A 14582-nucleotide genomic window follows, 5' to 3' on the forward strand; every position below is an offset into this window, starting at 1 on the left:
GACAAATGAACATCCACATGCAAAAAAATGAAGTTGGCCTACTGCCTTACACCGAACACAAAAATTAGCTCAAAAGGGATAATACACCTAAATATAAAATATAAAAATAAAAAAGTAAAATATAAAAAAAAAACTAAAAAGAAAAAAACTATAAAACTCCTAGAAGAAAACAGGAGTATATCTTCATGACCTTGGATTGGGCAATGATTTCTTATACATAACAACAAAAGGACAAGTAACAACAAAAAAATCGATTAACTGTCCTTTGTCAAGTTAAAAAACTTTTATGCAAGAAAGGATTTACCAAGAGAATAAAAAGACAACCGACAGAAGGGGTCAAAGTATATGCAAATCATAAATCGGGTAGGGGTTTACTATCCAGAATATAGAAGCAACGCTTAGAACTCTGCAATGGAAAGACAAACAATCCAATTAAAAAAACCGGGCAAAAGACTTGAGTAGACATTTCTACAAAGAGGGTATACAAATGGCTGACAGGGACATGGAAAGACACTCAATGTTATTAATTACCAGTGAAATGCAAATCAATGCCATGATGAGCTAGTACTTCATACACACTAGGATGGCTATAACAACAACGCAAAACAGAACCTAAGTGTTGGTGACGATGTGGAAAAATTGGACCACTTACACCTTGGTGGAAGGAATATAAAATGGTAAAGCCAATGTGAGGAAAGTTTGGAAGTTCCTTAGAAAGTTAGACTTAATATTACCTTAAGACCCAGCAATTCCGTTCCTAGGTTTACACCCAAAAGAACCGAAAACAGGTGTTCAAATAAAAACTTGCACACTGATGTTCATAGCGGTACTATTCACAATAGTCAGAAGGTGCAAACAACCCAAATGTCCAGGATAAATGTGGTATTTCCATGCAATGGAGTATTATCCAGCCAAAAACACTATGCAGAGTCAAAGAAGCCAGACACTAAAAGCTACACAGTGTATGATTCCATTTATATGAAATACCAGTTAGGCAAGTACACAGAGACAGAAAGCACCAGGAACCAGGAACTAGAGAGCAGGGCTTGGAAAGATGTCCTGGGGTGGTAGGGAGTGACTGCTTAATGGGTGTGAGGTTTACTTATGGGGTGATGAAATGTTTTGGAACTAGAAAGTAGTGATGTTTGTGTAACATTCTGCATGTACTAAATGCCCCTGAATTGTACACCTTAGAGGGTTAAAACGGTAAATCTTGTGCTATGTGTAATTTACCACTTAAGAAAAAATGAGTGGCTCTACTTAGACACCATTTGTCTGCAGCTGTGACAGAGGCCCCCAAGGGCTGAGGCAGGTAGGACAATGGACCAGGTTTCTCCAGCTAAGACATATGGCTGCACAACAGACCTGACTTACATGGTTCTGCTTTTAAAATGAATTCCAAAAGTTTGCAGACCCATGGAGACTCTTCAGAAAGAAGTACAAATATATATAAATACAGGACATTGAGATTATTTGACATTTTATACCACCCACATTGTGATTTCCATTCATTAATGCACGTATTTGAGTTGACTGCCTTTAGAAAATGATGTTCAAATAAAAGATCAAACCAATTACGAGAAAATTTCCTCCCATGACTTCTAAGGACAAAGCGTATGAGATCATAGGCTGCTTGGCCTCATTTAATTTGTATGGCAGAACCATGCAATCTGCATTTCCAGTTCCCTTTATAATTGGCACTTTCACCGAGGAACCCAGAGAACAGACTGCGCAGTTTCCCCCCCTTGCCTCCGCCGCCCTGCTCTGTGTTGTCTTTCTGCAAATTCCACCTGACTTGCTCTTCAGTAGTCTAAGGAACTGCCTTCAACTCTTTCTGAAGGCAAGGCTGTGTAAGAGTCCTGTAGCTTGGCCTCTGTCCTGCTCTCCACCAGCAGACTTCAGCCCCCCGGAGGGAAGAGACCATTAATGGCTTGCTTACTGCAATAGCCCCAGCATCCATCCAGGGCCATGGACATAGAGCAGGTCCTGAAGATTTGCTACATGAATACAGGTCAGGCCTTAGATAATCTGAGGACAAACTAAGGAAGCCAAAAAGAAGAAGCAGGGGTGGGAACACAGGACACTAAGTTTTTTTCCACCATTTTAATGGATGATAATGAACAGCTGGAAAAAAATTAACTGGAGGTGAGGGTTGTTTGAACTGTCAGGGCAGAAAGGAAAGCTCTCATTACAGATGAAAACCACCTCAGAACTCATGACATGTAACTTGGAAGTAATGTGTGAAGTATTATTTAAATACGTAATTATTCCATTTTGGCCTCATTTCCCACTTCCATTCTCTACCTCAGTCTAATACACAACTGACTTAGGCATCCTTCTGTTTTTAAGTTCTTAAAAACTGTATTGTTTGGTGAGCATATGTTTTGGCTTATGGTGTTTTGATTTACAGCGATGGACCTCATTCTTTCTTACTCCGTGTGTAAAGGGCCGATATGGAACATCCAGAGGCCTTGATGGAAACAATACAGTATAAAATCATGAATGCTTCAGTGTAAATCCTCGGGGGCAGAAACTAGGGTATAAATGAAAGCTGGTAAACGTATCTGGGCTTAGTGTAACAGGAAAGAGGGTTAATAGAGCAAATGACAGCGTTCAGTCTTACCGTGGTGCGTCTTTTATATCAACACTGGATACCAGACATTAAATATAGTCTCGAGTATTTCCTCATTAATCTTTCACCACTCTGAAACAGTTATTTCCCTTTAGTTACCTAGGACTTTTACAGGCAGAATTAATCACTTTGTTTCTTAACAGAAAGGAATCAAATTGCTACATGGAAAACCAAAAAAACCAGATGGGCTTTATAAACTATTATAATATTTAGTTTCCTCTTAAATGATAAGTAGTCCGTTATCTGTTGGTCAGATGTTTGATGAATAAACAACATATTTCAATATTTAGATACATCAAAATGAATTATTTGGGGATTCAGCCTTTTTAAATTTGCATGTTTTAAGATGCGCAATCAGGGACACAACGTGCCTGTTATGCCCCAAACTTACTTTATCATGAGGCTTTGGCCATCTATAGCTTCGCCGTCCCCTAGGTCATACTTGCTTGTCAAATAAAGGGAAATTTCAATCTTTGAAAGTTGATTTAGTGTATTTGCTTTGTTAGGGTCATTGGGGTCAACTGCTCCTTCCCCTGCAGAAATAAAACATTGTTATTCTTACCATACACTCATTGTGTTGGCATCTGCAACGCAAGATAAAGGTTCTATGGGAAAGACAGGCTCAGTTGTACAGGGATAATGGTCTTCATAAAACAAAAAAAAACAAAACAAAACACATTCTAATACATTGCCAGAGACCTTTAAGATCTCTCTCTCTTTTAAAGATCTGAAATATTCTCGACCTCCAATGTGGAGCTAGAACCCACAACTCCAAGATCAAGAGTTGCATGTTCCACCCACTGAGCCAGCCAGTCACCCCTGAAAAAAATCTCTGATTTGTACTTTAAAGTTACATGGAGCCCAGAAACTCAAAACATGAAAATATTACTAAAAGAGAGAACTTAATAAAAGAAATCCTTATAAAACTCAGCAAGGAATTTGTAATAAACTGGCTCTTTAAGGATTTCTTTTCTTTATGATACAGGTTGACTAATCCCTTTTGATCCATCTAGAGTTTATTTTGAAGAATATCTAATTGCTTTGTAACCTAGGGCACTATGAATTACAGAACTTTTTTTTTAGGATTTTGTTTATTTCTTCATGAAAGAGAGAGTGAGCAAGAGCAAGGAGAAAGGGCAGAGGCAGAGGGAGAAGCAGGCTCCTCACTAAGCAGGGAGCCCAACACGGGACTCGATCCCAGGACCCCAGGATCATGACCCAGTGAAGGCAGACACTTAAACATCTGAGCCACCCAGGCACCCGAATTACATAACTCTTAATGTAGGAGGGGGCTAGTGTATTTATCTTCTTAAGTAAGGTTAAGCAATAAGAGTTGTTTGATCTAGAATAGGAAAACTGAAAAACTAAACACAAACCACAGGATAAGTAGGAGGCAGAAGCTCTTACCAAGAAAAGACTCCACACTAGGTACCTCTCCCAGCGATTCCAGTAGTTCATTCAGCAAGTCCTGTTTATCAGTTGCAATCGCCTCCTGGTGTTCCAACAGGAGCTTTATAGAGACAGCAATAAACACAGAGACACAAACAAAAGTAAGTTCATAAGTGCTATCATTTTTACAAGTTCCCTTTCCAGTTTTCCAAGATAAGGTTCTTCTAATACTGTTTGGGATTTTTATTTTTATATATTTTAAAGTAAGTTTTATGCCCAGTGTGGGGCTTGAACTCATGACCCTGAGGATCAAGAGTCCCGTGCTCTACTGACTGAGCCAGCCAGGTGCCCCACTGTTGGGATCTTAATTACAAGTTAGACATTTATTGAAATGAGAGACCACAGGGACACACAGTTCAATATTACCTTAGCAGTAAGTGCTTACTTTACACGGAGAAATTGGAGCTTTGTGAAAGATGTCCACAAACCCTCTTTCAGCAAGATCTTGTGAGATACACCTCAGAGCAGCCTTCTACCTCTTAATCCCTGTGCTCTAGTCCACCTTGACTGAAAAGGTCAAAGTTGGAGAGGAAAGGGTCCACAACGAGGCAGAAGTCTCTTGACTAACACTGGTAGTAAATTGGAAGTGCATTTATATATCTCTTCACAGAGAAATTATGCAGTAATCAAACACTATGGTTATAAAAAAATCACCACTAAGCTATTTTAATTTGCCTGGTATTGAAGATCTTTCAAGGGTAGGGATCACAGAAATGCCCATATGGTCACTTGGCCTGGTGTTTCTTCTGCTACGCAATCCCCAAAAGGATCCAAGGTGAGTAAAGAAAGGCATTATGTAAGTAACAAAGGAGATAAAATGACATGGTGGCATCTGGAATGGTAGTATGTATATTTTTGGAGGAAGGTACATTAGTGACAGAACAAAACAAAGGATAAATTTATGTTCTTGTTTTCTGAACAGATAGAAGAGCGGATTTGGCGGCTGTCTCTGGGGAGTGAGGATTTAGACAGCTAGCTTTGACCCTTTATTCTGGTATTTACAGAACATAAACATTTTTTGAAAATGTCTCTTTGAAGAGCTTATTTTGAGGGTCTCCATGTTCCTTAGAGGACAGGGGGTCACAGGCTGGGTGGGTTGAGCTGAAGCCAAGCTTCTGTGGACATGGGGACACCTCCTCTTTTGAGACAGACCATAAACAGGATAGTCTTCCTCTGCAATTACAATACTCCCACGTTATACATCTGCTTCCAACCTAACACATGAAGAAAATTCAAGCTGGTCACAAGCTAGATTTCCCAGGAAAGCAGAATCTCTGTTTTCAATTTTTGTTAACAAAAAGAACAGACAATTTCTTGTTAAAGAGTAACAGTCTAAATTAACACAGTAACATTTTTTTCTCTGCTATCCCTGGGAAAGAATGTCTCATTCTAAAAGAGAACTCCCTACCACTTCTTCTTCAGGAAGATACTGCCCTCAACAAATGTGTAGGCAGTGTGTGGACATTTTTTTGAGATGGATAATCTACCATAAAAATAGACAACAGTGGTTGCTCAAATATGAATGGGTCCACTTGCTCATTAGAGCAATTTTGCAAATGTTGCATTGCTGGACATGTTCTATGATTTTGAGTGTTTATACATAGAGAAAATAAGTATAGCCTCTTCATTTGATCAACCAACTCACTCCTTCGGCTGGCCGTTCTGATCTGCCATTGATTAAGGTCATTCAAAATACTCATGGAGAACTTGTAAATGTCAGGGGGGTTCCTTGTTCCAACCCTGAAAGAGGGAAATCAAAAGTAGATCCAATCTTTCTTCCAAACCTGTATTCAAGCTTTAGTTTGTTGGAAGAACTTGATAATATGGACTGAAATTTTAGCAGTCAATTTTGTCATCTCTTAGTGTATCTGCTTTGATGGGGGGCAGGACAAGACCTTTTGGAGGTGTGTATTTGTTATGCTTTCCTCCTAGTTGTGTGTAATCCAAACTGGGTATACCATTAATGAAGGCTTCTTGACCTCTAGTGTGTCTCTTCAGAACCTGGGTTCTTGCAGAGTGTAAGCTCTGATTTGAGAGGTCTGGAGTGCTTTTCTAACATGTCCCTAAGACTTCTCTAAAAGGTTATCTTTCAGGAACCAGGTTTTTCAGGAAATATGTTCTAATTGGTTTTAAAAAACAACCCCCCCCAAAAAAAAACCCCAAAGAAACTCTCAACACGTAGCCTCTTTTTTTACTTTAAATGATTAAGGAGTCATCTAAGGCTTTCCCGTGCTGAGCTAAGTGCCCTGACCCCCATAGACGCTTAATATTCCTTTCATGGCTGATGGTGATGTTTGCATGCCATCTGGATGGAGACATTATGACATACCCCAGACTATGAAACTGCCTTTGAGAAACGGGGTTTTCCAGAACAATAGAAATGATTCTTTGCAGGCGGCTAATGTTGGGTGGGGTGTCCTCTCTTTCCTAACCTTGAACAGCCTATTTTCCCCTCTCTTTATGTCTAACATTAGAAGAGAGAGAATATTCTCATGATCCCAGAATTTTTAGGGAAAAGCTGGGAAGATTCTACAAAGGGGAAGAGAAACAGTGTGGGGGTTCAGGCAGTATAGCCCTGGTGGGTGGAGGAAACAGCAGGACCCATCCCTGCTCAGGACTTAAACTTTACATTCACAGGTTGACTTTGTCAACAGATCAGGTAAGAAAAAAACTTGGCTGGTTTGGGAGGAGTTTTATTATGTGCTAGCGGGAATAAATGCACCATGTAAAAAGTAAACGTGACTTGTTTGGTAAAAGGAATCTTCTTCATATATAAGTCAGGGAATAAATAATCGAGGGTTTCTTAGGATGCTGAGTATGGGTATTATTAGCACATGCTTACAGGAAGCCCCGGAGAGACAGCATTTTCAAGAAAACGGCATCTGAAAAGTGCTAAGACCCCACTTACTGAATGTGTGCTGATGATTTCTTCAATTGAAATATAAATGACTGGTTTGCTGACTGTCACCACATCTGTGTATTTATCCATATTAAACTTTTCTTCTGGCTCAGGGACATTACAGGCTTCTTTGAAGTATTTCCTAACAAAGAAAACAAATGCTTAAGACAGAATTCAAATTTTTGAGGTAAAGAGCTTTGTCAAAACACTGAGGAAATCATGAATTATGACCAGTGCTTTATTCTTTATTCTCCATCCCAAACTGTGTGTGTGTGTATGTGTGTGTGTGTGTGTGTGTGTGTGTGTGTGTGTGTGTGTGTTGAGGAGGGGGGCACTTGTTACAGAATCTTCCAGAATGGCTCCTAACTCTAGAAGCTGAGTCCCTGTTTCCATATGTTGGACCCAGATCCTTGAGTAGGAATAGAGAGAGCAACACAGCCTCATGTTCTGGTGGGGACTTAATGTAGGCAAATTATGGGGAGGTTATTTAAAAAATCTTATTTTGAAAACAGATCCCCTGAAATTTAAACAAAAATGTCAAGACGGATAGTCTTTGATCTAAGAATCAAGTCTTTCTAGAGAAAATAATCTGGAAAGCAATTTATCAAATGTGTTACTTTATTTTTAAAAAGATTTCATTTATTTATTTAAGAGAGACTGCAGGCAGGGAGAAGGAGAGGAAGCAGCAGACTCCCCACTGAGCAGGGAGCCCGATGTGGGCCTCGATCACAGGACCCTGGGATCATGACTTGAGCGGAAGGAAGATGCTTAACCAACTGAGCCATCCAGGTGTCCAAATGTGCTCCTTTAAATGGCACAAGTTCCTGGGCCCAATAACCCTTCAGAGCTTTTGTTGCCAAAGTGACTGAAATTCAAGTTAAGCCTACATTACTCCTAGTTGATTCAAACAACAGTTGCTAACTGATGGAAAAACTGTTAATGCTAAAAACACCAATATGTACCATGTCCCATTCCCCCAGTAATCAGATTCTAAAAAGTCTCCTCCTTAAATAATAGCAAATTTAGACAGGGAGTTCAAGAAAGCCAGGAGCTCTGATCATGGCTTAGGTTCTCTTGTACAGGCAGAGAAGGTATTTCATTCTAAAAGGTGGTAAATTTCCTTCCTCCTTCCTTCCCTTCCCTCCCCCCCCTTCCTTTCTCTCTCTCCCTTTCTTTTCCTTTTTCTTCCTCTCTCCCTCCCTCACTCTCTCCCTCTTTTCCCTCCTCTCTCTTTCTCTTTTTCTTCTTCCCTCTTTTCTTTTCTTTAAGAGAGGGAACATAAACAGGGGGAGTGGGAAAGGGAGAAGCAGACTTCCCAACGAGAAGGGAGCCCAATGTGGGGCTCCATCCCAGGATGTTGGGATCATGACCTGAGCTGAAGGCTGATGCTTAATGACTGAGCCACCCAGGTACCCCTCTTTTTTTTTTTTTTTTTAAGAGGGAGAGTGCAAGTGGGGAGGTGCAGAAGGAGAAAGAGAGAGAATCTATTTTTTTAAAAAAAGACTTATTTATTTGAGAGAGGGAGAGAGGGAGTATGTGTGCCTGGGAAGGGGGTGGGGGTACAGAGAGAGAGAATCTCCTTGAGATCGTGACCTGAGCCAAAATCAAGAGTCAGACACTTAACAGACTGAGCCACCCAGGCTCCCCTGCAGTCAATTTTCACATGCCTGTGCCTGAAATTATCCTTGGTTTATCTCCTGAGGGTACCCAAGGCTTATATATCCAAAAGGCCTCTACCTTTCCAGCCCAAGGCTGAAGAGGTTAAATGAAGAGGCAGGCATGGGAGAGGAGCACGTTTCCATGTGACAGTTGGTCCTTCTACACTTTTTTTTTTGACAGTTTGGCTTCCTACACTTTTAATAGGTTGCTGAGGAACACATAGAATAAATACAAGTGTGAGAGGAAAAAATATGAATTTAAGAGGAAGCAGAGGAGGGGGACTTTGGTTTTGTTTCTTTTTGAAGAGCTGGAACCACAGATGTTTGATAAGAATAATCTGAGAAAAACGGAAGCAAAAGGAAGCTGTAGTAGCAGATAAGGACGTGCAAGGAGTAGTACATTTTTCCTCTGTGAGAAGAACTAAAATTAGCAGCTTGAGATACCAAAACTTCCTGTAGTAAGAGGATTTGGAGGGAATTTTCTCACAAGAGGCCACAATTCTAAATAGAAAATAATGATCATGAACTACCGTTGTGAGCAGATAATTTACTCTTCCAGAGAAAAACTGAGGAGTGGGAAATCAATTTTCCAACTGAGCAGTTATAGAGGCTGCATTTATGTCTTATTTTGATGACCATTTTGATGACTGAATGGCAATAAGAGAAAAAAATGAATGCCAAGATGAATGTGCTTCTGTGGAGAGCTTGAGGGGGAATGGATCTTCCTCCCAGACACACACCTTTCACGTTTCCATGGAAAGATCAGTGATAGAATTTGGAAAAGCATAAGTCTTATATGGGTGACAACAGACGTTAAAGGATAGAACATTGTCATATATAATCCTCAACAAATATGAAAGCTGGATTTCCCTAGCCTTTTGAAAACCGAATACTCAGTGTCCTGTTGTCTGTTGCAGATAAGCAAGTTCTTTCTCATTAGACACATTCTTAAAGAAAATGGAACCAAACCCCTTCTTCATAAGTTCAATGAAGAAGAAATCAGCTCTTCTGACTTTTATTTTACGTCCTCTAAGTCTGTAGCTCACCAGGAAGAATAAAGGTTTCATTCTGTCCACAGGAGAAATCAAACATCTGGGGATGATGACTCAGGGTAGCAGAGGCCCTGGGGGCAGGGGTGGGATGGGGAGCCCCAGACAGAAGGGACCCAGCCTGTTCTTTTCCCACCATGTTGGCAAGAAGAAGAAATGCACACCATCCCTTGAGGTTCCCAATCCTCGTCCCCAATTTCACTTCTGGGTACAGAGCACACAGGACTCTTCCTTATCATCTCACAAGTTTCTCCAAAAGTAATGATTCCTCTCACCTGAATTCTTGATAGGTCTCTGATAAATAATTGTTCATAGAGGAGAGATGCTCATTCTCTCCTTCGAAGAGCTTGTTGGAGGCCGCATGCTGAAGGACTTTGGCCACTGACCCCAAGTTTCTCCTTTGGTCAGGATTGATCTGACCTCCGGCGGTCATGTCGATGATATCGAAGCCGTCAGGAGCCACAATAGCTGGGTTCATGTACCGGTAGTACAGGAGGTTCCCCACAATCTGGAGGAATGCAGAGGAAAAGACCGTTTTTAAGAGAAACAACTCAAGGGTTTTAGACTATTGAAAACTGAAGTAAATATTCATTGCTGCTTCCCAAGAAGGATCCTTTTCTGATCTGAATCCTAAAACTGAGTTCTGTAAAGGTAGTCAAAACAGTCCCACATTACCAATATAGTTAATCAAATTATTTTTAGTGAAACCTAGGTTAATTAGAGCACATTGTCCCCAAATGCACTACTATAAAGAAACTCAATAATGTGAGAGATCTCTAAAGGAATTTCAGCATCATCAATAACCTTGACAGTCATTCACAACAGAAGACCTGCAGCTTTTTACAGTCATATGGAGGGGGAAATAATCTCATAAAATGTTATGCTGGTAATTACTCTGGCTCATGCCCCCAAGAGAAGCTATGGAGAGACGACCCTTGAAAAATCTACCTTTAATAGCTCATCTTCTGTGGCATCAGGAAATTTCTCATGGATCGAATTCTTCAGTACTTTGGCTATATACCTCAATCCATAACTACACGCAGAACAGATGACAAAAGAAAAGAATGGGAAAAGGCTAAGTGAGAAAGAAACACAAAGCAGTTGTTCTCATCAACCACAGTGGAGCAATTTTCTTAAAAAATTAAACATAAAATGAGATGGTAACAGAATCACAGGACCTTCGCTGATGATTGTCACTGGGCACTGTTTTTAGTGTTCCCTCTTTGAAGAACAGTTACGAATTTCCAATGCAAACGCAGGCAAACTTTTAAAATCGTGTTAAAACAGCATGAGGGGAAACACCTATCTCCACTGTGAGGATTTATGTCCCATCGTGTTGCAAGAACTTGCAGGGAAGAAAGTTCAAGTCGCTACGTGTACAACTTACGGCAGGAGATCAAGGGAAGAAATGATAGAGTTGAGGACTTTGTCGGTGACCCGTCTCAGGTTCTCAATGGATGCCTCCAGTTTGTTTTTCACTTCTGGGTACGTTAGAGCTTGTTCAGTGGTCACATCATAAGGCAGCTTGCTGAAAACACAACAAGGGCATTCAATTAACTAAGAGCTTAGGGACAAGCATTTGTGTCCTTGCCAAGCTGTTTCTACAGTCAAGCTTTGTACAGTGAAGTAGACGTCACACACTGACCTCAGGGACAAAATCTTTGCCAGTTGAGGGGAATCCCATGTGCCCAGACAGTCCCTCTGCCACTGGTGGATGAGGGGGACTGCAGGCTCTCTTAGCAAAATAAGAGGCGACTCAAGTGATATAGACTCACCTAATTTTCTCTCTTTTTTAAGGAAGGTTCCCCAACATGGAGCCCAACATGGGACTTGAACTCACAGCCCTGAGATCAAGATCTGGGCTTAAGATCTGAGCTGAGATCAAGAGTTGAATGCTGGGGCACCAGGGTGGCTCAGTTGTTAAGCATCTGCCTTCGGCTCAGGTCATGATCCCAGGGTCCTGTCATCAGGCCCCGCATTGGGTTCCCTGCTCGGCGGGAAGCCTGCTTCTCCCTCTCCCACTACCCCTGCTTATGCTTCCTCTCTCATGGTCTCTCTGTCCAATAAATAAATAAAATCTTAAAAAAAAAAAAAGAGTTGGATGCTTAGCCCACTGAGCCACCCAGGCACCCCTTTTTTTAATTACAAAAAAGGAGTATGTTCATTACAGAAAAAATTGCATATAAACAATCAAGAATACAATACCAACCCAAAGACAACCATTTTTTATATCTTGTGCATAACTTTCTAGGTCCTACGCTATACATCTATATATGTGGGCCTAACACACACATGGGTATAATAGAGTTGATACATATGCATTTTCCATACGGACCCTACATGTATGTGTGTGTATCTACATATCATACACACATATACGTATTTTAATTGAAAATGGTTTACTGTACCCAACTGCAACTGGAAACTATACCACAAACATTTTTTCCATGCCAATAAAAATATTTCTATACCACTATTCCAAACACTTACTAAGTCTACTATGTGTTATACAAACATTTATTTAACAAATTCCTCACAGCTAAATATTTTGACTTTCCCCAACTTTTTGCTGTTACAAGCAGTGCTGGGAGAACCATCCACATAATTTTCTGTGCGTATCCAAACGATTGCACAAGGCATACTTTTGCACGCGATAAAAAGATGAGATTGCTTAGATCTACCAACTACCACCCAGGATAAGACCATCCTACCTGGCTTACTAATGCTTAAACAGGAAACTTACAGACTTGGTAACCGTTAAAAAAAAAAAAAATCAGGTGAAAAGAAAGTCTGTAATATTTCCAGGTCTAGGTTCAGAACACACAAAGAATAACCAAGGGAGAGAATTATAGAAGTTGTGAATTTGGGGATCAAATGGTGCTGAAAGTTGAAAATACCATGTCTACAGAGATGTGCGAGAGGTCAAGAATGGATATGTTAGAGGAAGGGAACATCCTCAGTTGAAAACTGCCCCTGGACAGCAAAGTTTGTTCTTTTAAGAGAGCTTAAGAGTATTTATAATAACCATGTAAAAATGATCATAAAACATGACTGAAAACCAACATCTTCGGGGCTCAGGTACCTGGCTTCTCCAGTCTGTGTTTCCAGTTGGTTCACCCAAGCCTTGTACACCTCTACAGGGCTCGTGTTGATGGCCAAGGACTTGTCGTCCAGGATCTCTTTCACCACCGGAGCCAGGAGCTGGCGCAGCGTGTTCTGTCCCCGGGCACCCCTGTTGAAGCTCACAACCATCTTGATGACCGTGGGGTTCCCAGTCACTATGTCCTGTACCTGATCCACCTTTGATCTGAAAGAAACCCAGACCAGAACAAACGGGTTGCCTCTATGGGTAGAGTTTTAAACAGCCTATGTACTCTCTGGGGGCAAGGACTTCGAGGGGCTCCACTTCCTCCATGAAAATCAAAGGTGTAATGGTTTAAAAGCAAGAAATCATTTGTAAGATGTGTGTTCATTATGTGAGGGACTCAAGGATGTAAGAGTAAGTGCTCGGCTTTAATTTCGATCTAGAAGGCAGGAAAGAACTGAAAGTGGACAGACAGTAAGAAGAACTGAGGGGGTCACTGTGTCCCATCTAGTTACCAAATTTTAAAAACAATCTTCTCAACTCAATGAACTGACTCCACTTCTTCAAATTGAGCTCAAATGCACCACAGGGAAGCTTCTGGCTACCTCAAGTGGCAGAGAGAGAGTCCTTCCTGACTGCTGATTGCCAGTTCCTGTGAGCCTCCCTGATTGGCCTTGCTTTCACCTTCGCGCAGCCTCTCACCCTCCCGTGTGACCATGTGCTCCCTCTGAGCCCGTTTTCCCCTCAGTGTCTCAGAGTGATGTATTCCAGTCCTCATCTCACCCAGTCATTCCCTTGGTCTCCTTTGCTGGCTCCTCTCCTTACATTTGAACTGTTGGCTCTCACGTCTTTCTACACGATCTGCCCTCACACTCCACTCAGGGGTGCAGTCTCAACCATCTCCTTGGAACTTGTTCTCTGAGCTCAGTGTCTAATCCACCTCTCCTCCCTGGGAGCTGGTCCTGGATTTCTGACCTTTGGCTGGACATTTCCCCCCCTCACATTCTATACCGCTAGCTCATACTCACTGTGTTAAAAACCCAAACTGTATTTTTTTCCTTCTGATGCCCCCATTTCTCTGACCTGTGCAGCTTTCATTTATTCTGTCCAAACACAGCAACAGATCAATCCTCTAAAAAACCCAGCGTGGCCGTGTCGATACTCTGCTCGAAGACCTTTCAGGCCTTCCAAGGAGGTGAAAAGGGCCTCAGCACTTGGGTCTGGACTTAGCGGCTCCCATACTCTGGCCCAACCTATCTTTCTAGTTCCATCTCCTGTTTGTGACTTGTTAAATCTCATTTTGGTCAGAAGGATCTTACGGTCTTTTGCAGACTTTGGCCCATGCTCTTTCTGTCAACAGTGTGCCTTATTTCGCTTTTCCATTCTTTTCTTATAAAAAACTAGATATTCTTCAAGGATTTGGATCAACTATTTCCTTTCCCTAAAGTCTTTATTGGCTGACCTAACTGGAACTTTTCTACCTCCCTCCCTTTCTTATATTTTATCTGTTGAGTAGAGTTGACACACATTATATTAGTTTCAGGGGTACGGCTTTGTGATTTGACAAGTTTATACATTATTCTGTGTTCCCCACAAGTACAGCTGTGTCTGTCCTATTACACTCTTACATCCCTATTACAATGTCATGTGTACCTGGAACTTTTCTCTTGATCCCTCTGATCTGTTACATTGTGTGTGTCATTCATTAGTACTTATTTCAGTGCACACATTCCTATTTCTCATATATCCTATTTCTGAGGCTGGCTTACAGACACCCTGAAGGCAGAGGTTCCTAGCTAACATGCTTCAG

General features: G+C 41.2%; 1 protein-coding gene across 1 annotated transcript in view; it reads right to left on the minus strand.

Moving 5' to 3' along the window:
• The window catches only part of IQGAP2 (IQ motif containing GTPase activating protein 2), a 281580-nt gene that overhangs the window by 18182 nt on the left and 248816 nt on the right, over positions 1-14582 (minus strand). The window contains exons 24-30 of the mRNA XM_045999265.1: positions 12770-12994; positions 11075-11215; positions 10636-10720; positions 9963-10195; positions 6990-7122; positions 4040-4142; positions 3024-3165 (exon numbers count right to left, since the gene is read on the minus strand). Of these exons, the coding sequence (XP_045855221.1) occupies positions 3024-3165; positions 4040-4142; positions 6990-7122; positions 9963-10195; positions 10636-10720; positions 11075-11215; positions 12770-12994 (1062 nt within the window). The remainder of the gene's footprint in view (positions 1-3023; positions 3166-4039; positions 4143-6989; positions 7123-9962; positions 10196-10635; positions 10721-11074; positions 11216-12769; positions 12995-14582) is intronic.

The sequence above is a fragment of the Meles meles genome, chromosome 3 (genome assembly GCF_922984935.1).
Source record: "Meles meles chromosome 3, mMelMel3.1 paternal haplotype, whole genome shotgun sequence".
In the NCBI taxonomy this organism is placed as follows: Eukaryota; Metazoa; Chordata; class Mammalia; order Carnivora; family Mustelidae; genus Meles; species Meles meles.